The sequence below is a fragment of the Dendronephthya gigantea genome, unplaced genomic scaffold, assembly GCF_004324835.1.
Source record: "Dendronephthya gigantea isolate DGI-Jeju-01 unplaced genomic scaffold, DenGig_1.0 000023F, whole genome shotgun sequence".
NCBI classification, from domain to species: Eukaryota; Metazoa; Cnidaria; class Anthozoa; order Malacalcyonacea; family Nephtheidae; genus Dendronephthya; species Dendronephthya gigantea.
Window position 1 is genome coordinate 1,012,598 of NW_021163033.1, and position 26,513 is coordinate 1,039,110.

Sequence of the window (26,513 nt, forward strand, 5' to 3'; positions counted from 1 at the left end):
GAATTAATCTCTGCTGTCCACTTACCATAGTTAGAAGCCATCCTACACTTATACGCATTGAGATGAATATAACTGGAACGCTATCCGTTCTGATATTGGGCCTTTGGCGAAAGTAAAGCCAGGTTATTTTGGGCTTTATTAACTTCTGAGTCCCGCGAGACACGTGGTTCTAATTCGTGGGCGCGCGTTTTTGTATGACACGTAATCATCGCAGCAGTCAAGAGAGCTGCGTGCCTGGGTCAAGAGGGCTGTGCACGAATTTCACGACTTTCTCAAACTTTTTTCATCACATTTACATGTAAATAACCCATAGCATTGTACAGTAGCAAACGACTTTAGTGATATAATCAACCTGCTTTTAGAAGTTGTCGTAGCTAAAAAAGCTAGTTGTTCAAACGCATTACTGAAACTGAAAAATATAGGGAAAAAACCGAGCAGAAAAGCTTTTTTCAAGTCAATTTGAAAGAAAACGTTTTTTCAACGTGTAGTGTAAAGTAGTAGTAGACAGGTAGTAAAAGGCGCTACTGGCAAGCTGATTCACAACAAACTAACTGGGCCAGAAAATCAAACAAGCACAAAATTAGGTTCACGCCATCTTAAGTTATCAAAATACACAAATAACACACTTAATATTTGTAAACCAAGCTTGGATTCGTTGATCCGTCCGTGTTTGATACATACTCGTGACATTCACACGATACACGCGGGTGTATCGCGAGTTGCGTGGCAATCGCGAATGTCTTTTCACACCTAATCATTTCCAACCAAACTTTCACTCGGGTATGTTGATCCGACCGTGCTTGACACATGCCCAGGTACAATCACCCAGTACACGCGTGTGTCTCGCGAGCTGCGTGGCAATCGCAAATGTCTTTCCGCAACTTTTACAGGAAAACGGTCTCTCTCCCGTATGTGTCCTCACGTGATTATTCAAAGTAGTCGCGCCAGCGAACGACCTGCCGCAAAAACCGCATTTGAACGGTCGTTCGCTCGAGTGTACCACGACGTGATTCCGAAGCTCCGACGGCTGAGCGAAACTCAGCGAACAATGGCCACACTGAAAAGGTTTGTACGGCGATTTTGGACACACGTGCATTTGCAGTTGAATCCTCTGGGTGAAAACCTTCTCACATTGTTTGCATTTGAATGGCGAACTGAGATCATTGAGTACAGCGGTTTTAAAACCTTCGCGCTCAAAATTTCCTGCGCTTTGGTGTTGAAAATCGCTGCTGTGAATCTGCTGGTGAAATACGCTCTTCTCACTTTGTTCTTGAAAACTACTTGTTTTAACTTCGCTCGAAGTATAATTCTCGCCTTCTTTCGGTGAATTACTTCTCAGAGGTCCTTCGGTTTGTGATTGCTTTTCGCTTTCGATTCGTTTCTTTATTTGATGAGCTAAAGCTTGTTGAACGGTGGTCGTCGTTGTTGCTGGCTCGAGGGAGATGGACGAAAACGGGGAATTTTCGGTGTGATGAAACGCTGATTTTAATGGTGGTGCGGTTATAGTATGGGACTCGTGAGGGTAGCTATGGTCTACAGGAGTTCCCGACGGAAAAGGACCTGGCAGTTCAGGCACAGAGCTGAGAATCTCAGCAGCTTGTGGGGTTGGAACTGCAAGATTACCTGTCTGTCCTCTCTCATCAACTTTTCCAGCAAGTTCTAAAGTTATTCAAAAAATTCAATTACAATTGGTAAAATATCACATCTACCTTTTCGGGAAATAATTATTGGGCAACTTTCAAATATAGATATTTACATAGTATGAACAGATATTATACAAAAACCTGATATCGCAAGTTACAAATCTCTGAACCTGGTAACTTCATTTAGAGATTATAACATGGAATATGACGAAAATTGGAAATGCAGGACCGTTCTCAAAGTTTTTCAGGGGGTTTATACTATCTTGTCAACCGACTGGTCGAAAGTGATTTCTTTGAAGTGATTTATATTTACATTTCATGCGCAATTATTCGTAATATTTCTCTTTAATCCTACAGAATCTTTTTTTTGTAGATTGGAACAGCATATCAGCCAACTAAAAAAACCAAATAAACTGTTTTGGCGACCCTGATATTAATGGATGGCATACCTTCAGTTCTTGCCTGGTCTGTTTCATTTAGAGTCAGTGGAATCTCTAAATGTTTCTGATAACTGTCGCTATACCACACCAACAGTTCCTCCCCAACGGCAACGTCACGAAAAGAACGATAGTAAATATTTTGTCCGCACTGGTATGCCAACATATTTTGCTCCTGTTTGCATCTTGCACAGCGTATAAACCTCATCCAACTGGAGCAGTTCTCGTCACTGGCGTCAATGAAATGCGAGAAACTACCCTGATTGTAAATCTGGAATGAAGACAGAAGTATTCAATTGAACACAGAGACTGATTTCAAACTGAATGGCTGAGACGTGATCAGTACAGAGTATTTAAAATGTAACTGTAAGAAACGTCCATGGGTGTAATACACATAAAAGTTTCGTAGTTGCCAAATTTACATCTCAAAAGTAGAATTGCATTGCAAGTTGCAAGAACAATTGCATCGTGTAACAGGGCCTTTAGACACGCACCTCCCACAAATAATCATGGTTTTCACAGCCATCTTGTTGCTGATCAACAGTTCGCCGTCCTTCGTAAGGACCGATCCATGTCCCTGAAGGAAGATGTCGCCGTGCGCAAACTCCGTAGACATAACCAGGTATACTTGATGTACACAACTGCACTTCATCAGGAAATGACATCACTGCATAAGTTGCTTTGATGTTGCCGCCTATCACATGATCTTTTGCGTGTACTAACTGGTGTAACGACTGCAAAGGAGCGTGGGTAGAATATTCTCCGTCGTTTAGACTCGAACATACGACGCCAGCTGAAATTGATTGTTATCGCTATTTTAATACACGGGTAACTTGGAAATGAGATTTTGAAGTCAAAATTTTGGTAAAAATGGAAAAACCGAAGCTTCGATTTACTACATTGGTGGTATTTCTTTAAAAAATGGGACAGGGAAGCAATCGCTCTTTTCAAGACGGAAAAAGCATTACTTGTTTAAAAAGAGGTTTACGGTTCAGAAAATGCTCTGGAACCATCCAACACACTACTGATCTAGTAAAATATGGATACAAAAAGTATTTTAATATATATAATAGGAACCGAGAGTGGGCATTTTATACTGAGTAAAAGTTTAATAATCTACGACAGTTGCTAAATATCTAAATTCATTCACTGAACGAGGACGAACAACATTCAAAACAAAGTCTTTCAACAGCAGAAAGAGTTGACTTGCCATGCCAAATTTTCTCACCATCCTATCAACTAATTCACAGTGTATATTGTTTCAGTGGAAAGGTGTCTGCGGTCTATAACTAAACCAAATTATAAGAAATTTACACGTTTGGTGTGGCAGGTGTATTTAAGCTAGAGGAGAAGGAATTCTGTGATGAAAGATCAGGTGAAAAAAATGCTTCAGCTTGAGATTCGTCAGAGTCATCGGTTTCAAAATCACTTTCGATTTCATTATCATCATCTTCATCATCATCATCTTCATCATCGTCATCATTATCAGCTCTTTCGGCGCTATCATCGTTTTCAAGCTTGGATCTCTTTGGAGAAGAAGATGATTCACCTGGTAAATCTTGCTCGGTATTATCTTGGTTAGGAAAACGTCTTTTCAACGATTGAAGATTGGTCTTCATTTCCTTCTGACTTTCGACCACTAAATGAAACTTCTTTTGAAATGAATCAAACTTCTTTTGAAATGAATCAAACTTTTCCGCAATTAAATTAACTGCGGCGCAGACATTTTCACACATTGTCTCACAGGTATTCTCAAGTACACCAACTTTTTCGTTCACTGTTTTTAAAACCTGTTTTATTTGCGCCACGTCGCCGCTCATGCGATCACAGCTATGACATTTTAGCTTCCGCTCTTCACATTCCATGCACTCGTGGTGGATCAGATCGCGTCTGTTGACCTCGACTTGGCAGTCTGGGTTCGAGCATACCTCGGGAGCATAACCACACGCCTCCGTGTGCCTTGCCAGATTCTGTAATTCGACAAACTCTTTGCAACCCCGCTCGAAAAATTCGCAACGTATCTTCAACTCAGACAAGTAGTCGGTTAGAATTCTCGGCGGATCGCTGAGCGTGTCGAGACTGAGTTGCTCCTTACAGACGGGACAATCTTTTGTTGTCGAAAGGCTCACGAGATGTTTAGTTATACAACATCGACAGAACGTATGCTGGTTTTGACGACACATGACTGGATCTTTTAAAATGCTATAGCAAATCGGGCAGCGAAAACTTTTACTTACAGCAACTTCAAAACGCTCTTCTTCATAACCATGGGCAGCCATGTTTGGCAGAATTTTACTTCGACATACAATCAAATATTTGTCTTGAAAGAGCACGAATGTAATCAAGCGAGGTTTGGCGTATCGAATATCACAGCATGAAATATGACACCTACTGCTACAATATACACAATTCAAGCCCCAATATCAGTTTTCCTTTTAAACTGTATGCAAATGAATATCTTGTAATTTTGCAAAGCGGAAATCCACGTGTAGTACCTGAAAACTGATCATTTTTATCTACGATTATATGCATTTTATCTACGATTATTTTCCGTCAAATGCATGACCCACGTGCACGAAACAAATTATAATGCTGATTAATCGAATGAAAGTAAAATATTGCACACAATCCTGTCATAGATGTGGTGCTCCATTCTATGACCTCTTAAAGGAGTCTAATAACTAATAAGGAAGTTACCTATCATTCTTTGCCCCTCAATGTTAAAGGGTTTTTGAAAACTGCATGTCATATTTTGAAATAAACTTGGTTCAGTCTAAATCTTAGCTTGGCTTAGCCAAAATCGTCAGAACGGTTATATTTTGAATTGAAATAGAGTATTCCGTTAAAAATATAGCAGTGAAACAGGATTTCCTGTACCGGCAGATGTAAATATCGATATTCCTGAATGCAGATTTCTTAAAACACTCTAAAATACCAGTAATCTTTCTGTACTGATTACTGAAATACAACAGGACCGGTCTGGCCGTTTTTACTGTATAAAGGAAAGCCGACTCTCTTATTTGTATCATACTTTATGTATACCTAGTTAAAGTAATTGTTTTAATTAAATCATATATAATGTAAATATAATTAGTACCCCACCTTTTGAACCTGACGACGTGCTGTTATTATTCTTTTCAATTCTAGACTCGTCCGTGGTTCTTTGTTTCCGTATATTTTGCATGTCAATTGCACGAACAACATTCTTGCCATACAAATAATGTTCTAGTATATTAAAATTGGCTCCCTCCTTAACCACTTTAGCAGCAGGGTGCTGGCTTGTTCCCCCACTTTTCTGACGAACTTTGTCCTCAGGTCTCGCCTCGTTGGACATGTCGATTCAACTGCCGATCTGAATTTGGAATTAGCGAAGTTGGAAAATTTAGTAATAATCACAACAAAAATTGAAAAGACGGCCATATCTGACCTGCGCAGGTATACAGAACAAGAAAACGCACATGATCAAAACAATGCTATAACAAAATTTCGCTACAACTCCTTCTGAAAGGAGTTTCAAAAACTACTAATATTGATTATTGTAAAGGGTCTTAATTTCGAGTGGAAACATACACAACTCAATTCAAGCCAGGAACAGTTGAGAAAAATTAGTCAACTATCGTTCCTCCGGCAGGAATCGAACTTACGCTTCTGCGATGCCGGTGCAGTGCTCTTGCCATGCACTGAGCTACAGAGGTAGCTGGTTTGAAAATGTACTGAAATCCTCAGGACGGTTTTTAGGACGGTCCGTGAAAGAGTTGAGATTCACTTGTAACAGTTTTCAAATTTGTCTTCTATTTCCAAAGAATATATATGGAAACTTTTAGAACTCTGACTATGAATCTATTGACCTTTTCAATGAACGTGGTCGAAGAACTATCTGCACGGAATGTAGAAAAAAAAACTTCTCGAGATTTCCCTCAAGAAGGCTCTCAGGACGAAACGTCGAGGTTGTCGCTTAAGCACATTCATTTGATAAGAACTTATTTGAAAAAGCATTGATATGGCTTTATCGACTACAGCCACTATTCAAAAGCAGAAAAAACTAAAACGAGTTTATTATCAAATGTACAATTGTTTAGAGTGTGACAAAATGTAAACAATCGTTTAAACTACACTTCCGGAGATAGACCGCCAATTTATCGCAAAACTAAGGCATAAATATTGCTTTGTTCTGTAAATTATGCGAGAAAAAAGTATGTATAACTGAGAGGTACCTAGTGGTCCCCAAACATTCAGAACCAGACCTCTATAGGATTCCCTAGCATACTCGTGAATAGCGACATCAATACGTGACCTGGGAAAGCATACAAACTATACTTATATCATTTCACAATCCAGTTCCACTGGTGGCGTATTCTTCAGGTCAGTCTTTTAGCTCTAAGTTTGCACGATTCTCTCTAAGAACTTTATACTCTTCACACACTCTTGCGAAACGAGAAGTCATACGTTTTGAGTTTGCTCGCGATTGCCTGTGCTTTCTCACCATTGCAATGGAGTTCTTGATAGGCTGGGTTAGGACATGCAGACAGTTTTTGACAGGTAATCTCACTTATCAATTTTTAGGTTTGCAATAATTATCATGTATATGTCAGCGTATTGTGTATTCCAGAACACACGTTCGTTGGTTTAAGATTTGGTATATGGTTTAGACACTTAGACATAGAATATGAAACGTATACTGCCTATTTAAAAGGCAACAAGCACTGGTTTGCAGAATTTACAACACATCCGTTACTGTTGAGCTGTTGGCATTTTAAATAATGAAAGGTTTTTGAAATTGGTTTGAATGCATGCCATGCATGCATTGAAGATTGAAGGGATCATTTAATTGAACGAGTTTTGAACAGGAGTTTCACCTTCTGCTATCTGCCGTGGTTCTTAAAAGTTAAACTTATACTCTGTATTCAGTTGATGGTTAGGAAAGGTAAATATTTGCCCAGGATATAACTGAAGACCTTTCTTCTTATATAATGTAGTATAGAAGTATAAGAGTTTGTGTGCAGGCTAAAAACGTTAACCCATGCACACGGCATAAAACCACAATCGTAATCTTATAACAGCAGACTTTAAACATTGCTGTTTCGATGACTTAAGTATATTAGCAGCTACAACAATCTACAACAATCGTCTCAGCTTCATTGTGAAGTGACGTGCAGTAATCTGAATGCATGGCCTGCCACAAATTTATTGAATCAATACAATTTGCATGCACGGGTTATTCGGCAGTTCATGCTAGTACTGAATAAAGCAAGAAAACAGTGCCAAGTCGTCTCACAAGCTGTTTGGGCATGTATTGATTCTCGTACGAAACAAATTATGAGTGACATAACTGTGACATGATATTGCCCATATGCAACTTTTTTAAGATTTATACGTGACAGTGGTGTGATATTCTTGCACCGCGATATCACCTGATGTATGAACGAATCCAAAACTACTACGGCTGCATACTGAAATAACATTGCAGGCTCTCTCAGTGAGAACAATTTAAAAGAAACACGATTCATCCTGTTTCTTTTAAATTCCGTTTTTACAAATTCATTTCTAAAAGCTTTTGTTCGCAAAGCCTTTTGCTTCGAGCCCTTCAATACATAATAAACACTGTGAGAACTGTTCTAACCGGGCCAACAGTGTTGGTAAATGCAAGTTGAAGAGTGTTGAATGATATATTTGAACAAGTTACATTTAAATCTCATGCACTCAACAACTAATCTGAGAGAACACAATGTTATTCAAACAAAATGCTTCATCAACAATGCAGTATGATGTTGGACAAATATGTTATAACTTCGAATGAACGTCATTTTTTCAGTCATATCAGTTTAATGTCCTCGACAGTCCTCTAGTCTGCTATTATAGTGTCACATTAATATCGTGGTTTATTTTTGTACTATTTCGTTTAATATACGTTTCATATTGTATTGGGATGATTTGACTCAAGAGCTTGTCATGTGAGATACATTTTTCCCATACAACAAGGTTTATTGTTTAAGCTACAGTATCACTCAGGGTGGTCATGTTGCCCAGCCCCATCGGCTTTTGCAAGTTGTGGTTTAGTTTTAATTCGGTTTTCATTCGTCATGATTACGCATGACAACGAATTATAGGATCATGCGAATGGCAACGAATTACAATTGAAAACCAGTCTTCAGAATTCTAAATGAATAAACCCGCGGTCATATCGTTTTTTGATAGTCCTAAAGTCAAAGAGTAGCAAAATCTGGCCAGAAAACTCGCGTAGAAATGCAGAAACACAAATGGCAATGATGACCTTGTCAGCAGCGATACAGAAGAAGCTCGCAGATATATTTGTTAATACAAGCAAATGCATAATCAGGTTGTGTTGCAAATGCACATTGTGTGTTATTATTGCCTGATAAGTTGATAACGCCAAGTTGGATTTCAGATATGTATACCACTGACAGTGCATAAGATGAATCCAGCAAAAACAGTGCCCGACACCAGTCAGTTATGTAACAGTGAATACACAATGCATTATAGTTGGAAGGCAACTGCCATTGCTTTAAATCAATCAAGTTTATTCACTTAAACAGGATTATATATTCACTATTGTATTGTAGCTGAAGGCTTTGTGAGTTGTTTAAAGACTTGCATATCATTTTCTATAATATGTCTGCGCTTGCTACCAAGCACATCGTTACGCCATAATAGCTCACTGAATATCGCGCACTGAGAGACGGGGTCTCTCCTTCTTCAGATCGCAAGCTTATCCTCACGCCGTATGCAGAACGCCGGTGATGATGAATAGAACTCTGCGAATGACTACAGCCTGGGAGAGTATATATTTCGTTTCGGTCAACACAGTTCTACAACAATAGCTAATTCTAGCCTGTAGGTCATATTTACTGTAACCGACTATAAATCGCTGTATGCTCACCATATTGATCCTTGTACGAACGCGTGTCGCAACAACCACGCCGATCCAGGACTGTTCCAACTTTTTTGTTCCAAATATAACCTTCCACGCCGAGCCGGGAGTATCTTCCTGTGGTAACGGTACGCAGAGAAATTCCAACAAATGCAAATAACTCCAAACGCCAACTAGTTTTTCTTCAACCTCATTCAAGCCTAAAGTCACGTGACGTCGAAACACAGTGGAATAGCTTGATTTCCTGACTCGCTTTTGTGCGAACGCCACAATAATGCATATGAAATCACTGTTTAATCACCTGTTTGTATATTGACCTCATGACAGACAGTTAGACAGCAGCATGGAGGAGTTAAACAAAGTGCTCCATTGAATTATCTGGTTTGCTCAGGAAAGAGATTAGCACAAAAAATACACCGTATGATAACTAGTTATGGATAGCTGCATGAAAATAATATCAACCTATCATATAGATGTAATGTAGTCGAAAATATCAAATTCTATTATTAATTGTGATTCAATTATTAATCATGGATTCTTCACAGTTTTCACATACAAACATGAATAAAACGTTCCTTGTCCAATATGTTGAAATCAGTTTGGAATAAAAGAAGCTGGCATGAAAAGCTTTCGTGCAATTGATACACCAAGCATATATCATCGCATACAGAGACAGTATTGCTGGCAATGAACAACCTTGCCTTCGGTCGACCCACAGTTATAAACAAAGATTCAAAAGGCTTTTATATACCAAATGAATAAAGATTTATTCAACCATTTCTGTGCGATTGCATGCATGTATATACTGAGAACGTTAAATTAAAAAAAGCAGCAAGGTAATAATACTTTATTACGCATTCGTCCACAAGGACGAGCAGTCAGTTTTTGAAGCTAAATGGCTTACATTTGCATGAGCGGTATATGATTAGCGCGGGGTACTTGAGACGGAGAAAAACAGTCCGCGCGACTTATTGAGATCGTAAAGATTGATGTCAAAACAATCAATCATATTTCTCATGCAAATCTATTCTGCAAAGATACTCATTACATAAAAAAAACATCACATGAAATGCATTAAACGTCCGCTTTGTCTTACATTGCTTCTAAAGATTCCTCAATGCAATTTTACATCCTGATAGTCATATATACCATGCGACCTTTCTCGTGCAACTATAGGATAAATATATACTGAGTGTATATTAGCTATATACATAAAAGAATCGTTATTCCTTGACTTGCTAGTTGTATAAATGAAGAATAAATAAAAGTTACTGGCATCTAACAGACCTAAGTTAACATCATTATCACAAGTAGATAATTTGTGTAAGTGTTTTGTCTACAGAATTATGAAAAACCTTTATTTAAACCGTTCCTACAAAAGGCTTTTATGTGTGATTTTTTTCGGATCGTCTGGTCAACCGCTGTATATGTTCTGCCCTACCTAGGCTGCAGTAAACATTCTGTTGTCTTTGGAAGTATAACTACCGGCGAATCAGAAATATATCGTGGTATTAATTGCACAAAACGCTAAAAATTCAGACCTACAGGTAAACATGCATGAGTGTTCATGGACAAGATAGCGGTCCCGGCGTTAAAGTAAAAGATGAATTATTATGGTAATTTCACCTCAACATTTATAAGGTTTACGAAAACTTTTCTACTCAAAAATACTCGATAATTGCACTCTTTATTTCAAGAGGCAAACGTCAGCCAATAATTTATCAAACCTGTAAATCGATGCATATGGTTTGGTAATAACCGAATGTAGAGCAAAGATTTAAAGATTTAAATAAATAATTGCGTTTGTAAGATGCTATTATATATACGATTTGGGAGCATTCACGTTTGCCTCTGATCTTCCAAAAACATTTCTTCCATTTTTAACTGATGTCATGGTTAATTTAAAAAAGAAAAATAATTCTTGAGATCATTGCGTAAAAAAGGGGGCATCGTTTTACCATCGGCTTCTACCGCTGATCCGAACTAAGGGTTTTGTCTATAAATTGGTTTGCAAAGCTACTTTGAACAAATTCCAACAACAAAGAGCACAAAAAGGTCTCTGTATTATGATACACGCGTGAAATACATTAAACGTCTAAATAGAAAGCTTTTGTACGAAATGTAGGACCAACTTGTACGAATATTGGAACCCTTAAGGAAGTAAACTCTTATTACGTACTCAATATATCAATTTGATAATCACGTAACTGAAATATTCGGTGCGGATAAATTCTAATGCGTCACAGATTTCGACCGGACTGAAAGATACAAATGCGAATTGAAAGATACAACAGAAAAGTGTCAAATTTATAAACGAAACAACGATATTTTCGCAAGTCATTCACATATTTGCGAATATTGTTCCGTCTAGGTTGGTAAGTCTTATGAGAGAGACCGTTGTCGTTGAAGTTGACAGACGTTTTGACTAAATGATTTTTAGAGCTAAGCCTAAGTTCGGGTACAATTTAGGTTCGGCAAACAGCTACAACTAGATATGTTACTTAAATCAGACGTTTCTACAATGCCAAATATCGTAAATAGGTACATCAAGTCTGTCGAACCAAATCAGCATTTGCTAGCTACTGACCATTGTTTCCAAAAAGCAAACAAAGATTTCGTGACCAGAGAGTCCATGAAACCCACGAAGCCATGGAAGAAACATATATGTCAATATGAACTATGAGCTGTTGGAAAGTTTGATTTGAGATTCACTTTGAAACCAAGGGTTGGGCTACATAACATTTGAACAGCCCGTCCCAGATGTTATCAGATCATTGGTCAGATGAAATTGTATTCATTAAAAATTTGAAAAAGACAAGTGCGCGTTTTTCCAACCACAGGATATGGTGACGTGAGACAAAAGCCTTAGTGTTAATGTTTCAAAATATTCAAGCAAGCAACCTCGAGATGTGGACTCAGAAAGTCGCGGTAATAGCGTGCACAAGACTTGAATTTGACAAAGAGCTAGTCGCCCAACGCGAAGAATGATTGATTACTTTGACAATGACTTTGAAATAGAGTCGAAATTTCACCATTTTGCCGCCTTGTTTTTCACGACTTACTGTATATCTCGCATGGATTTACAAGACGTTTATATGTTTTTTGGAGTGTGTTTCTTTTGCATATTGATGCGAACTCATGAGCCTTACTCTTTTGGCAAAGTGAGAACTGGAAAAGGGAGGGCTTTGATATTTTTGTCATTTTTATTTATGTCCATTTCATGCATCTGTAGAAAAAAGTTCCAATATTTCGCAATCGTGAAAATATATTGTAGTGGTCACTCCAAGCAATGGTCAATGTGAGGGGTAATAATTATCGAGGAGACAGCCTGCAGGTGGTTGAAATGCCCAACTATTCTAGGCCTAAAGGTTCCCTGTCGAGGTTGATAAATAGCCCAGAATTTTCTGAAATAGTACATAAATCTGTTTTCAAAATATTTATGGGGAATTGATTATCTTCATAACAATGAATCTTCAAACGCAAGGTCTTGAAGTATTAGATGAATGTTAAATAGACATAGAAAAAATGTTTGATTAAGATCAAGTTGTCAAAAACATACATTCTTGCACTTATTTGGTCTTCCGTTTCAGCAAAAAAATATCATGCTATGCCTAACAATTGTTCGATAGTGATCAAACCCAGTTATTTTCATTTGAATAGTTAATTGCCGTAAATATTTCTCTTTTAAATCGGTATGCCAGTTTTGTTTAGGTTATTTACAGAACACACTTATAGCTAGCTGCATGTATATACTGACGTAGAGATTCGAGATAAAATTCCACAGAACAATTCAACAGAATTCAAAGGCAGAACAATTCCACAGAACAATTCCACAGAATTCAAGGGCAGATTTGTGTATTTAACTAAAATAAATGATGGATGAGTGAAATATCTCCTATAATTATATTCACGATGATTCAGTGTAGGTTTTAAGAAATAGCCATAGGGCAAAAACACTCAGTATATAGTTGCTAATATCAATAACATGACACGCACGTCTAGACTCCATTCAACGATTTCCTCGAGTTAATATTGTTGCATGCTTTGTTTAAATACGCGTCTAAAACGAAGCTTGTTGATCTATTTATAACATATGGGCTTTATGGCTTTTTCTTCGGTGGGTGACATAATGTGCGTTTGTTGACATTGTAGATTTTGTTAACTTTTCAAAAGAAAGTTCCGGGCTTTGCTATAAGAATGTTTATGTTGATGATTTGTAATATCGAACTTGATGGCGAGACTTAAGAAGCTTAGTTTGGACGTCAATTTGGATAAACGTTTGGCATAGTTCGTTCTCTTCACGGCGCACGTTTTTCAAGTCAAATTACATAAAATGGTTTAATGTTTAACGATCTATGGTATATTTTAATTACATGAAATAGTTCTATTGAACTTAGTTTTTTGACATAAAATTTCGCTGAATTAGGTTACGCCTACCTCCTCACACCTCAGCACAGAGGTGAGTAGCATAAGCGCTGTCAGTTTCACAATATAAATATTTGCCAAGCTATGCATCTGAGAAAATATGTGTAATTAGAGAGGGTGAAAGCCTCACACAACAACTGAAGATGTTGCCTCAATAGCTTTGCCACGAGTTCTAGGTAAAAATCCACATTTTTTTCTAAAATCAGACAATTGACCTCCCCTTCATCACCTCTAAAGATGAAATCATCACCGAGCGAATATTTGCACAGTCGTATACGGTTCGTGCGTATACCAACAGTCCAATCCCATGAAAAGGAGAAATTCGGAGCCAAAGAATTAGTTCTTGCTTTTTACCGATATGATTCCAAAATTTATTATTGGTCGGTGCGACCAGCCTACCACAGAGGGAAAAAATCGGCCGAGATAAACACATATTAACACCACTTCAAGAAAATGTTGAGGGCGTATCAAATGTCATGACGATTATGTAAAAATGTAAATAACAGAGAATAAATGTGTCAAATTAAAGGGAGAAATTACTAAGCTAAGTTTGAACTGAAAATAAATTACGATAAGGAACTTTTTGTGCAGGAAGTTAATATAATGGGTAATTACAAGTGGATTTATTTGTGTTTAAGATAATAAAATTGTGATATATAAATTAAGAAAAGCAACTAGCGGTTCTACGTGAATTGTAGAATGTGGGGCAAGCCAGTTGTGTTGCAAATGTAGAATGTGGGGCAAGCCAGTTTAGGAAGAAGAGAGACTTGATTGTAAAAAAATGGCTTCTTCAATCGATATCCAAATTATACGGAAGAATTATGGCGACAAAATGCTGGAGCGTGAGCCATGAGCCCCCTTCAACACACCAGCTTGCCAAAATGAAAAGCACATCAAGCACTCCAGGAAAAAGGCATTTCAGTTTAAACCTCGCCTAAATTTTGGTACTCAGGATTTGTCTTTTAAGGTACCAATGCAAAGTATTTGAACTTCGTAGTAACTCAGGAGGCTCTGTGGCTTCGCCTTTACGAAAAGAAATCGGCACAGTCTTTTCTATTTTGAATTATTTTCGGCCTTGTCTGTAGTTTGTTGACGTCAAGAAATACATTTCCTGTACTCAAGGTTTATTTTTGGGAACGATTGCATGAAATTTCTGTGCCAGGTAAAAGAACTTGACCAATCTTTCATCTCTCACGGCCTCATGGTTTGACCCATGTTTTACCCCAGCGTTTCCTTTCTACTTTTCAAGAAAAAGTTCAGATGAAAAGATGATAGAAAGTCGAATAGCGTTTTCACATGAAGATGTCGGCTGCACCTCTTGCATCTTAACCAATTTTCTCTCGTCTGTGTAGTAGTGACACCTTCTACATGTTTTTAGGTGGAATATTTACCAAGACAGATAAAACAAATACATTATAACAAAACATTATACATTGTACAAATAAATTATAACAAAAATATACCTTTTACAGAGAATATTGAGAGAGAGAACTTTTTCAAGCACAAAGAGAGAAACTATGGTCGAAGGTGAAAAGGACTTAGTTTCTGTTCACAAGATACCGCCGCGACAGAGAAAGAAAACGGAAAGAAATTCTCACGGTTATAGCATTCACACGATACCAAAATAGTTGTGAAAACGCAACTCCAGCATATTGTGTGAACAGCTAACCGCTAATATTGACTGGATAACTAAGCTTGAAGTTGAATGATATTCTGATAAAAATGTTGAGCAGTTACCAAGCTGAACGGTGAACTTACTGGTACTGAACGAATTATGGTAGGTATCGTGCGAACGGTTACAAACTGCATGTTGTGATCTTCTGTGGGCTTGTACTGGCGTGCTGCGTGCATATGAACGTGGTCTTATTTTTAACATTCTTGAGGGGCTTATCGGAACAAAATCCTTCAAAAACATAAGAGGCCTTCACATCAGTTGACATATACTTTGCAAAAGACTGATAACCTAATCCAGGCCAAAATGTGGACAGATTGTTGAGATGAGCTCCACAGCAACAATAAGAGGTATTATTGACCACGAAGTAGCTAACTCAGACTTTGACCAGCCTCGTACACACGCGCTCTTGACAAAATCAAAATAAAACCACTTCAAGCACTCCCGCGCGCTCGCCTTTTCCAACTGACTTTATACAATAACTGAATGCAACGTTATATATTTCACTAGTCCAGCCTGGGTACGAGGCTGGACTTTGACTATGTTAAAAAGTTCACCAAAACTACGACACGGACGTGAAGTAATACTACTCAAATTTCCAATCCACGTGCATGTCGTAACCTCAATCACTTTGCTAGTTTACTAGTAAACCTATATGAAACGATATCACAGGTTCGCTGGACATAATGCATCGTCTTCAACCTTTCACCGAGATGACACCGAGCTGTTTGAAGACCTCTCTAATGTAATAGCATTTCTCCCGTAATTGTTCACAATTCATTTAAAGCGGTACCAGGCTGCGCGGGATTGTGGTCCCCTGAACAGACGTAGACAAGGCATATGTAGAACCGAACGTGAAAAAGCCGTTGTGTACGGTCCAGTGACAGCATTTAAGTAGGGATTACGACGTTATTGTTGTGATAATTCCACACATGTGGTTTCTTTGTCAATTTCAAATTGACTGCCAAGTGGCGCGATTGAGAAACGGCCAATCAGGAATGTTTATCTAGCAGCTCATTGGTATCAGTTTTTTAGGAGACGTTGTGATGGATGGCCCGGAACGGCAAATGAGAAATTCATGTTGACGCGTGGGAGGGGGGAAAGGGGTTGTATACAAATTCAATACGGTGAATATTTGCCCGCCAGAACGTGTCAGGCAGCGGAGTTGAGCACGCTGCTGTGTTGTATGTAATTACATGGTTAGAACGCTACTTCTTCTAGAAACTTGTTGATTGGATTACAAGAACTTTAAGAATTCGTTAACCTTTTAGAGAATAATATTGCTGTAGCATGACCGAGGTACGTATATGTTAGATTCAATATAGGATACAGCTATTTATTGAGCAAACCAACAACGATGTGTACCCTAGCTGATCAACATCGATCGAGAGGTAGATGGTTTATAATATTGTAGAAAAATTACGCTTAGTTTCCAAGAGAAATATATTAGGTGATTCAGTTAAAATTTGGGCGCGCATTCTGCGACATTTTGCATGTATGTTTCCATGACCGAGCTTCGGGCCCGTCTAGAGAATTACAAGGCCATAAAATTACATCACAATTGAACAAGAAGTCTTGAATAAGTTTCAGTTTCAAAAATAATATGGTATTGCTGTACGAATGTTTCGAAAAAGAGAACAAACACAGTCAACATTTGCTAGCCATACAAATCGCACGTTCAAGGAAGCCGCTGATGCAGAATTAATTGAAATCATCGTTTACTCACGTGTCGTAATGTATCTGCTCTCTATCTTATACGTACTTATTTTACGCTGTAAGTATATTAGCCTATCATCAAAGAGACTCTTACAGGCCATTTTATGGCATAAAAACGTCTCTATTTTTGTACTTCCTCCCAGACTTGTGCAACATCAACAAGACAGCATGGTTTAAGTAAATAGTTGTGTAATGAATTCCGAAACTCTGCCACTAAATTGAATTCTGTAACTCAACTCGGCGAAACGTACGAACTTTCCAATGTTTAGCCTTTTTTCAACTCTGTTTAGACAAGCCCACAATCAAGCTCGCGTCAAGACAAACCGAGTACGCAGTTAGAAATCACAAAAGAGTTGCTGGAGGGCTTCTTGTACGGAAAGAAAAGAGCCCAATTCGTCGACGTCCATTCTGGAGAATCAAAGAAGAGAAGATGGACAGGTCGTGAAGACGGAAGCAATCGAAAAATCCAGTCTCTATGTAAGTTTTACTAAAACTTAGCGTTAATTCGCTGGACAGATATTTTGCCACCGCGCGTGATTGCGATGTCAACAATGAACCGTAATCATATTCATAACATGTTTTTACACGACTTAACCGGTCCACTAAGCAATTTGCATTGAGGAAAAAAACTGTCCTCGCCCCCGTATTCGATTGACTTTTAATAAATTAACTTCGCGACGTCGTAAGTTCGAGTTAAATATTTTCGTCAATGTTTTTGGTCGGATTTTCGGTAGAAATTGGGGAACAGGTGACTTGGTTGAATGATCGCGGAGCTTCCGATTAGAATGCGTTGTCCATTTGCAATTGGCTTGGCCAACACTGGCACATGAGGGGGTCATTTGCACAAAGATTTAATCGTTACCTACAGCCGAGCCAGCAGTGCATGTAAAAGAAATTTTTCATAAAAGTGATATCTGCAATGGTGGCATTGTTGTTTAACCGCAATTTATAAACAGCCTCTAAAAGGGTTGCCCCGTGGTTAACGTGCATAGATTGTACCTATACATGGTATGATTCGGTGTGAACGAATATTGTACACACATACTTAGCGCCGCCACTGTATATAAATATATCTATCTATAAGTGATGGGCGAAAATAAACGGAAACGACCGCAATATTTATCAATTTAATTTCAGAACTTGTGATGACGATTGCTAAGCGTGCTTTTAGAATATAGGGCTAAGTATCTTGACCTTCAGGCAACACCCTACAGGTTAACAAGACCAGCCCTTTTTCATAAATATACAAATATATATAGCCAATTTACCGTAAAATTTATCTGAACTCCGTCCTTTGCTGTGGGTAAATTTTGTACACATTGCCCGCAATACATAGGTTACAATCGCTATAATATAGGCCTAAGTTACAATCGCTATAATATAGGCCTAAACGAGGAAGGATAGAAACAGATTCTTATAGTGAACATTCTCATATACATAGGAATAGACCAAAAATTTTCCTCACTACAGACAACAAGATTGTCTTTCGTTTAACTTAACCTAATTTAGTACGACTACACCTTGTCTATATACTGTCTCTTTGCTATCAGTAAACCTATGCACATGCCCAAGAGGTAATCTATATGAGACGACGTTGGTCGCAATTACATGCCCAGAAAAAACCCGTTTGACTTTAAACAATTAAAATATTCTGGTTGAAAAACAACAGGCTAATCTGTCTATGCGACAACAAAATCCCAATAATGTGAACAAGCCACTCTTTCCGACAGTTCCTTCAGCTCATTGAATGAATAATTAGCACAGATCCTTGAATTGTTTACATTTGTTATTTTGACAAAGCTTATTACAATAACAAATTTATCTTTGGAAATTTAATACAGCTCATACGAGACGGTCCAGATTATGTTTTTGAGACGTACATTATATAGATCAATTTTGGAGGTGATATCCATATTGCATACCTAACCTACACAAAATGCACAGTAAAATCAAACCTATGATGTCTCGAAGGATGATATCAAATGGACAATAGACAACCGCAAATATCTAACGTGATGATAATAAACAAGCGATAATTTATGGCTATCTGCTTTTTATCCCACGCAAATTAGGGAAAAAACTTGCAGATGCTTGTTCTAAATTAGCATACTTTGTAAAGAATAAGTCAAAACTTGTGCCGACTTAAACAAAGGCCAAACAATTTAATTGAATCATTAACTATCGATTGACACATCGGGCTAAAATAAATAAATGAAGTAAGTTTTATTTATATTGGTTAACATATTATCGGTTTAAGAATCTGTGAGATGTCCAAAGAAAGTGCTCCAAACTAAACAATTTCACAACAGGCGAAGAGGTTGTGTGTCTGTTTGTAGTCAAATTTTGTTCATGTCGAAGATAAAAAATGAGCCCAAAAAACTATAAAATATTTCTCGATTTGGTGATGGACGAGTCAAGACATGAATACTACATAACAAAAGAAGCAAGACAACTTTAGTTACAATTATATTCACATGAAAACGACATAAATGGGTACAATATGGGAAAACGCCCAATAATTACAAATATTGCTGGTGTAAACCTCTGGTTTAAACGCCGGGCACCTCAAATCACAACAGAAGTGAAAATAATCGACGATTATCCCGAAATCTTTATCGTTCGATCATTAGATGTAAATCATTGAGGCTGTATTTAATTAACATTAGAGATTAATCTACAGTCAAACCTTATGTTAGCAAATAAAAGCTCAACCAAGCGCAGATATTTCATATATAATGAAATGGAACCAAGTGCACATGCAAATTACGCAAGTTGTATAAGCTTTGCAGTACAGCAAGTTTGCATGCTGTAAATTATAGGTCATATACTAAAAAACATTTTTTTAAAAAAGCCTGTAGAGTGAAACGTTTGTTACAAGATGATAGTTGAATATACGATTTCCATTGTACATGCATGCTTTCAAAAATTGCGTGATGTATTTGTTTGCCTAAATTAATAAATTTACTGTTTTCAAATATGTCACTTGAATTGACAAATGCTCAACGGATTTTTGCCTCTTTTCTGGCATTGAACGTGACAGAACGACGTTTATAATAAAATCCCAAGGGAAACGTCAAAGGGGGTCAAGTATGAAGACGTTAGAGCGAATATAACCATTGTTAGACAGTTATATTAAACCAATATGAGACTGAGAAAATTCTATTGAAATGCAAAATTCGTTGGATACGAATGCATGCGTTGAAAGCAGACTATTCATGTGAGAAGAGTCGCTTATACTTTAAATTAATCAAAAAAATCCCTGAAGGATGAAAATGATTTAGTTTAAATATTAATACTGTTAAAATCTTTCAAATAAAACTATGAAAAGTTAATCTAAAATACAAAATTCGGTGATTTACTGAATGCCTGCATCGAAAGAAAACTAGTCATGTGAGAAGAGCCACTTATATTTCAAAATATAACCAAAAAAATTTCCGGAAGGTTGACATGTTTTAGTCTGAATATTATCAACAATGTTTAAATCAACCAAATTAAAACTACGAAAGGTTAACCTGAAATACAAAATTAGGAGGTGTACGAGTCCCTGCGTTGAAAAAAAATTCATCATGTGAGGTTATTTACTTTTAACTAAAAGAACCCGATCATGCGTAGACATGTTTCAATATATATTTATCAACGCAATTGTTGTTTAAATAAACCAATATGAGGGCAGACACCTATTCATTTAAAATGCACAATTCGATTGTACACGAATGTTTGCCATGAAAGTGTCATATGAGGACGCCAGTTATTAGTAATCAAATGTTTAATCAACTATGAATAGGCATGTTTGCAGATTCTTGTGAATATCATCAATGTGTCACGAACATTAGTCATGTGTAAAAACACTTTAAAGTAACCAAAGAAATTTTTCTCCCATACCGCTACAGATCTATGAGCCACAGTAATAACCTTTTTCCGAAGCTGCCACAAGCCTATAGTCTAGTTTGGATAATCTTTAACTTGATGTCTATAGGCAAAAATACCCCATCAAAACAATTTCTAAAAGGACTGCGTTTCTCATTGACCAGTTGGTCGAGAGCCGAGTTATTCAAACAAGGTCTTTTAAAAACATCACCTTTTTTCTACTGTCAACTTAGGGTGTGAAGAATGCTGTAAACATATACAGGGCGAATGTCCTATCCACCACACATCGAAACCAAAACTCACATACGCTGTGGGCTCGTTTCCGCCGGAAGTTCGTTTATGCACTTCAAGTATTCCAGAATACACGTACGGCGCGTGCGCTGGAAAACAGATGCCACGTGGTACATGGATAGGACCGTACGAAGGAAGGCGAGTGTACTCAAGTCAGATCCCAAGCGACAAAGATAATGTTTATATTTGGGAGGTACGTGAAGAATCTTTAGCTGGGATTCTATTCTATGATTCTTGAGGTGTTCTGCCTAAGATCAGCAACGGTTCTTTCGCTAATCTCAACAAAGAGCCTAATTTGGAATACTTTACGGGTTCAAATAATCAATTTTAGGGACCAAATTTGGGGTAAAGAACCTCACAAAATATCATTTTATCTCCGTCGTGTCTTCTATCTTATCCGTCTGTTAACATCATATGTACATCCTCTAATCAACTTTATATCTCTCTCCAGATTTACGAGAACGGTCAGTTCTCCCACTTTCTAGACGGCAGTGATGAAAATATATCCAGTTGGATGAGGTTCATTCGTTGTGCTCGATATAAAGCAGAACAGAACATGTCGGTTATTCAATATGGTAAAAACATCTACTACTACGCCATACGTGATATCGAGGTTGGTGATGAGATGCTTGTATGGTATCATGAATGTTACTATCAATTCTGGGGTGTTCCTCTGGTGTTAGCACACGAACTGGACGCACAGAATGGTACGTTGTTTTAAAGCACACAAAAAACACACAAACTCATTCACCTTGACAATTATGAAAGCAATTAAAATTGCCGTTAAAGCACGTGGGAGCAAAATACACATGAAACCTAAGAGGCCTTCAGGTGATAATGCGCGTCCGTTGACGTGTTGTTAGCAGACGTCTTCATCCAGGCCAGAATATTGTTTGATCGTTGAAGATGAGTTTGACAACCACGATAAGAGGTTATGAAACAGACTTGGACTATATGTATTGACATCAAATTCCGTTTTCGCTCTTCAGCTGAACCATAATGCATTAGTTCGTGCATGCGAAGAGGCAGCTTTACAGTAAAGTTTGGCAAAATTTCTAAACATTCTTCTATTCAAATTTTTAGGTCCTCCCATACCACCTGCCATTTTGCAACCAGTGCTAAAGGACGCAGCTCCTACATCGCAACAAAACCAAGGGCCACATTCTGCTCCTGCTGTTACGTCACCACATTCAGCTAAGCCATACAGGTCACCAGGTATCCTGCAACAATATGCTCCCCATAAATCGTTCCAGTTTCCAAAACAGATTCCACGATCAATTCCATCAAAAGGAAATTCACTGCCAACTAAATTATCATATTCCCCAGTTTCTGTACCAATGCAAGCCCAGCCAGATACATCTGTATCACCTGCACAGCATCATCAACCACAAATTACCCTACCCTATCCACCAGTATCCCCTGTTCCACGGCCATATTTACCCCCAAATGTTCCAGCGCCATATCCACAATTACCGAAAAGTAGCATCCCTCATCCACAATCAGCAGTGAAGATAAGTACACATTATCCTGCGATGGCACCTCAATCCACGCCATACACATACCCACCACAATCAGGATATCCACCAGTACCACCAGGTACTATTCTCTATCAACCATCATCAACCCATTATCAAGTTGTACCTTCTCCAGGAACACCACAGGATTCGTTTCTTGCGCGACAAAGACAAATAGCCCATTCAATGGGACCACCAAGTTCACACATTGCTCGTACATCCCCCTCAGATAAGCCTTCTCACAGCTCAATTGCCGTCAGCGAAACACAACGGGCACCCACAAGCCCTCAAAAACAAGTAGCCGTCCAAATACCACAACAATTTCCCCCAGAATCAAGAGTACGACAGGAATCATCTTCTTCCCAAAGTTCACACGCCAGCCAGCAGCCCATCAGCCACCAAAGTCCATGCGCAGACCAGCAAACGACCATTCAGAGTTCACGTAGACAAAGAGTTCGGGCATACTACGAAACTGACGGCTACGCAAGCCGTGCTGCCGAGAGATCGTCGATGTCACCAGAGACAGACCAATGGACGACAGGAGAAGTAAAGGAAAATATGCCATTAGGTGGAACAAAAGATTATGACGCAGTCTTAGGTACGTATTTAGCCAAACTTTACATTTCTTGATCCCAAAATTTCCACTCACTGTGTTCTCTCATCACCGGATTCAATTCAAGATTTTTTGGCGTCTTTCCAATACTTTCTTCCATGCTTACTCAGCTCTTCCGCGCTCACTGCAATGTTAAAGGTCTCTCAACTCTTTTTGACCTCTTAGTTCCATATTGGGCAGTTCAAACATTGCCTCTTTTTACCCATCTCAATTAACACCACAAACTCTGGCTTGTCTTACACCCTTTTCTTAAATTTATCCAGATTCGCAGCAAAAAAATACCAAATATCCACAAACGTTGAAGGCAACTCCGCTGCAAAATCTGACCCCATCTATCCACAACAACCGACTAGAAAGCGAGCCACCAGACAAACAGCACAATCAAGTCTCCTCAACCGTAAGGAACGTCAAAGATCAAGACATCTCCTGGACTTGTGGACAATGTGGAGTGATGTTCGCCCAACAAGTCACCTTAAGGATGCACGTCTGTTCGAAGGCACCAGAGAACCCCTTTCACTGCGGACATTGTTCAAACACGTTTTCAACATCTTCAGAATTGCGTGAGCATGTTGTAACTCATAGTACCGAGCGACCGTTCAAATGCGGATTCTGCGGTCGGTCGTTCGCAGGCGCAACAACATTGGGAAACCATATGAGAACTCATACTGGTCAGCGGCCTTACGAATGCAAAGTTTGTGGACAAACATTCGCAATAGCAACCCAGCTTAGTCGCCATCTTCGGCCGCCTAGTGCATGCGGGCTGAGACAGAAAGAAGTCGGCGATTATAACCAACCTGTCGACATTACAGTTGAGCAGTGAAAAATTTATAAAATGGTCTGAATTGGTATTTCAGTTGTACTTACCGCATTGCCATTGGTGGAGCGTCAAAGTCGCGTGACTCCATGAACAAGAACATTGCCAGGATTTGAGATCGAAAAATTCTGTTGGTAGTTCTTCCAAGGCAACAAAACAGTTCAAAACTGAATCACGGTGAACGTTGCCGCTCATGAGAGACCTTGGCAGTGTTTTCATCAGCACGAATGGAGCAAGCAACTTAATTTACAAGTTGCTCTACAATCAAACATGATTTCTTTTCACGTTACTGCCACGCGCACACCAGAAAAGTGTGACGACTCGGCTTCGCGTCATCACTCACCTGTCAAGGTTCCTTGCAAGCAACCGTGAAAAAAAACGTTGTGAATAAGCACACTCTCGCAATAAATTATATCATTTTTTACAAACTCGTCGAAACTTGAATCATTTTATTGTATATAATAATACTTTATTTAATGTTTGTTTTATGTTTGTTTTATGTTGGCAGGTGTAGCCGCCACATGAATTTAGGCCTACTTAAGAAGCCTTTTAAAGAGTGTAATATATTTAATATTTTACATTTGATGTAGATATTTTTGCACAGCTTTTTATATATAAAAATAAACACAATGTGATCATCAAAAAGGTTGTCAAAATCGTTCTCTGGTGATCGCATTCTTTCGGAGAATGAATGCGATGGTCAAACTTTTAAGGGTGCTCTCCCTACATATTTCATTGTACCAATTATATATTAGATGACAGTTCATAGAAAATTACTTTACCGCTGTTGTTAAAGTGACGCCGTCAGATTACGACCACCATTCTCTGTTTTACTAGAGAACAAGACTCCAAGTAGGCGTACTCGGTCTACGTGGACGGGGTACTGGGCGAATCAATTTACACTGCATTGAGCTATATAACATACTGAACACACTGTATATACGCGACTGTCCGTCCGGAAGACTAGGCCTGCGACAAAAAAATACGAATAATAAACAATCGCGAAACCTAGAATCGGCTTACGCAATAACAAATACCCCGCTATTGAAAAATCTTTGATTGATAGTTTCTCACAGTTGAAAGGTTATAACACTGAAACTAGCGGTTATTCTAAGGAGGGAAGCCCGCTGTACAACAGCTCAATAAATGGTAAGACTTATGTAAGACAAGCTCTTGCTGCCCTGCATTAGCATAAGCACATGTACTGATTTTGCAACTTGAAGTTTAAATAATCACCAATATCAAAACTGACAAGCTATAATCTTACAAACGAAAACAGGAAATATATTCATTAACTCTCATTATTTGGAAATGGCTGGAATTCTTAGGGTTGGTTGGAAACTGGGAGTTATCAAGTAAAAATGTTGGGAATTTTTCACACTTCATTGGTGATAAAGTGCAGTATCTGCTTGGCATTCATAGCAAATTTAAGCAAAATCAGATAGCTGTCTACCTTACAAAATTACTCTGCCAAATGTACATAATATTTTACTTCTCAGGGACTGTGAAAAGTAACTGCAATTAAGTACTGATATAATGTCGATCAAACTTGGAGTGCTATAGAAATAATTAGGGGTGCTCATTAACATTTCAAAAAGCACACACAGGTCATGAGCTCTTACTTCAGTAAAATGTGGACATATAAAGATGACCTTGCACATACTAAAACCTCCAATGTGCAAGTTACAAAGATATAAAGCACAATTTCAACAGCAATAACAAAGATCTTTTTCTTTTTGTGTTTGATACTTGAAAGAAAAAACTTTCAATGTTCATCTACAGGAAAGATTCTCAACAAAAGGTTTTGGCCAGAAAATTTCAAAGAGCTTTGACATTTCAGATGCAGAGCATGAAACCTTGAAACTGCAGATTTGATAATATTTAAAGGCAACACACTAGATAGCCACGTTTGTGATGTGGTTTTAAGGTATTTCAGACAAACTACAGGTGGTTAATTGCACAATTTCATCTACATTGTACCACCAAGTTTGAAACCATTATAACATAATCGTATACTAATTATCATAAGTACTTGAAGACAAATATAGCGATCTTTTATAAACATGCAAACTTTAATAGTTATAGTCAGTAACCGTTAGAGCTTGACCATACTGAATAGGTTAATTTCACAAGCAAATATCATATAAAACATGAAGAATTACAAATCAGCACACCACAATTTGTACGCACATAATATGCGTACAAATTTGACAAATAAACAGCTCCCTGTCGATTAAAATACCTGTAACTCGTTTCATATGAGCTCGGGTTTCACGTTTCGCCATAAATAACTCGTTATGCACTTCGTTTCGAAAAGAAAATTGATAAAATGTGAAAAATATGAACAAAGAAAGCGGTCATTTTGAAACCATCACTTTTGATAAATGGATTTTCCCGCCGATTTCCCGAGATGACTTGCAACGCCGCCACACTGAGATATATAGTTCTAACTGGAGTCACAGTTGCACTGCCGTACACTGAATTCGATATACATCCTTGAATGGACAGACATTTTCACTAGTAAATTGTAATATCCGCGATTCAATATCAATAAACAGTAATTTCTCAACCTCCTCGGTATACTGTTTTGCCGCTTGAGACAGGATATGGGAGGGTCAAAACACAATAATGA

General features: G+C 38.1%; 3 protein-coding genes across 3 annotated transcripts; 1 reads left to right on the plus strand and 2 right to left on the minus strand.

The window, feature by feature from the left end:
• Nucleotides 1-437: 437 nt before the first annotated feature.
• Nucleotides 438-9,106, minus strand: LOC114522647 (putative histone-lysine N-methyltransferase PRDM6). Its single transcript, XM_028543378.1, has 5 exons — nucleotides 8,979-9,106; nucleotides 5,183-5,432; nucleotides 2,575-2,873; nucleotides 2,093-2,351; nucleotides 438-1,659 (listed from the first exon to the last, which is right to left on the minus strand). Exons 2-5 carry the CDS (start codon nucleotides 5,412-5,414, stop codon nucleotides 773-775), a joined length of 1,677 nt encoding a protein of 558 aa, XP_028399179.1. The 5' UTR covers nucleotides 5,415-5,432; nucleotides 8,979-9,106; the 3' UTR covers nucleotides 438-772.
• LOC114522648 (E3 ubiquitin-protein ligase NRDP1-like) lies at nucleotides 3,114-4,431 on the minus strand. Its single transcript, XM_028543379.1, has one exon. It carries the CDS (start codon nucleotides 4,357-4,359, stop codon nucleotides 3,391-3,393), a length of 969 nt encoding a protein of 322 aa, XP_028399180.1. The 5' UTR covers nucleotides 4,360-4,431; the 3' UTR covers nucleotides 3,114-3,390.
• Nucleotides 9,107-16,148: 7,042 nt separating the features above from the next.
• On the plus strand, nucleotides 16,149-24,527 carry LOC114522574 (putative histone-lysine N-methyltransferase PRDM6). Its single transcript, XM_028543303.1, has 6 exons — nucleotides 16,149-16,365; nucleotides 17,073-17,259; nucleotides 20,883-21,133; nucleotides 21,392-21,647; nucleotides 22,024-23,052; nucleotides 23,331-24,527. The coding sequence occupies exons 1-6, from the start codon at nucleotides 16,357-16,359 to the stop codon at nucleotides 23,885-23,887; spliced, it is 2,289 nt and encodes a 762-aa protein (XP_028399104.1). The 5' UTR covers nucleotides 16,149-16,356; the 3' UTR covers nucleotides 23,888-24,527.
• The last annotated feature ends 1,986 nt before the right edge of the window (nucleotides 24,528-26,513 follow it).

Excerpts from the sequence above, each read along its gene's own strand:
- LOC114522647 (XM_028543378.1), bottom strand. The coding sequence starts at position 5,414 with ATGTCCAACGAGGCGAGACCTGAGGACAAAGTTCGTCAGAAAAGTGGG. Across the intron at positions 2,874-5,182 it reads CACGTCGTCAGGTTCAAAAG|CTGGCGTCGTATGTTCGAGT; the intron begins GTGGGGTACTAA and ends AATCAATTTCAG. Across the intron at positions 2,352-2,574 it reads ACCATGATTATTTGTGGGAG|ATTTACAATCAGGGTAGTTT; the intron begins GTGCGTGTCTAA and ends TCTTCATTCCAG.
- LOC114522574 (XM_028543303.1), top strand. Across the intron at positions 21,648-22,023 it reads CGAACTGGACGCACAGAATG|GTCCTCCCATACCACCTGCC; the intron begins GTACGTTGTTTT and ends TCAAATTTTTAG. Across the intron at positions 23,053-23,330 it reads AGATTATGACGCAGTCTTAG|ATTCGCAGCAAAAAAATACC; the intron begins GTACGTATTTAG and ends AAATTTATCCAG.
- LOC114522648 (XM_028543379.1), bottom strand. The coding sequence starts at position 4,359 with ATGGCTGCCCATGGTTATGAAGAAGAGCGTTTTGAAGTTGCTGTAAGT.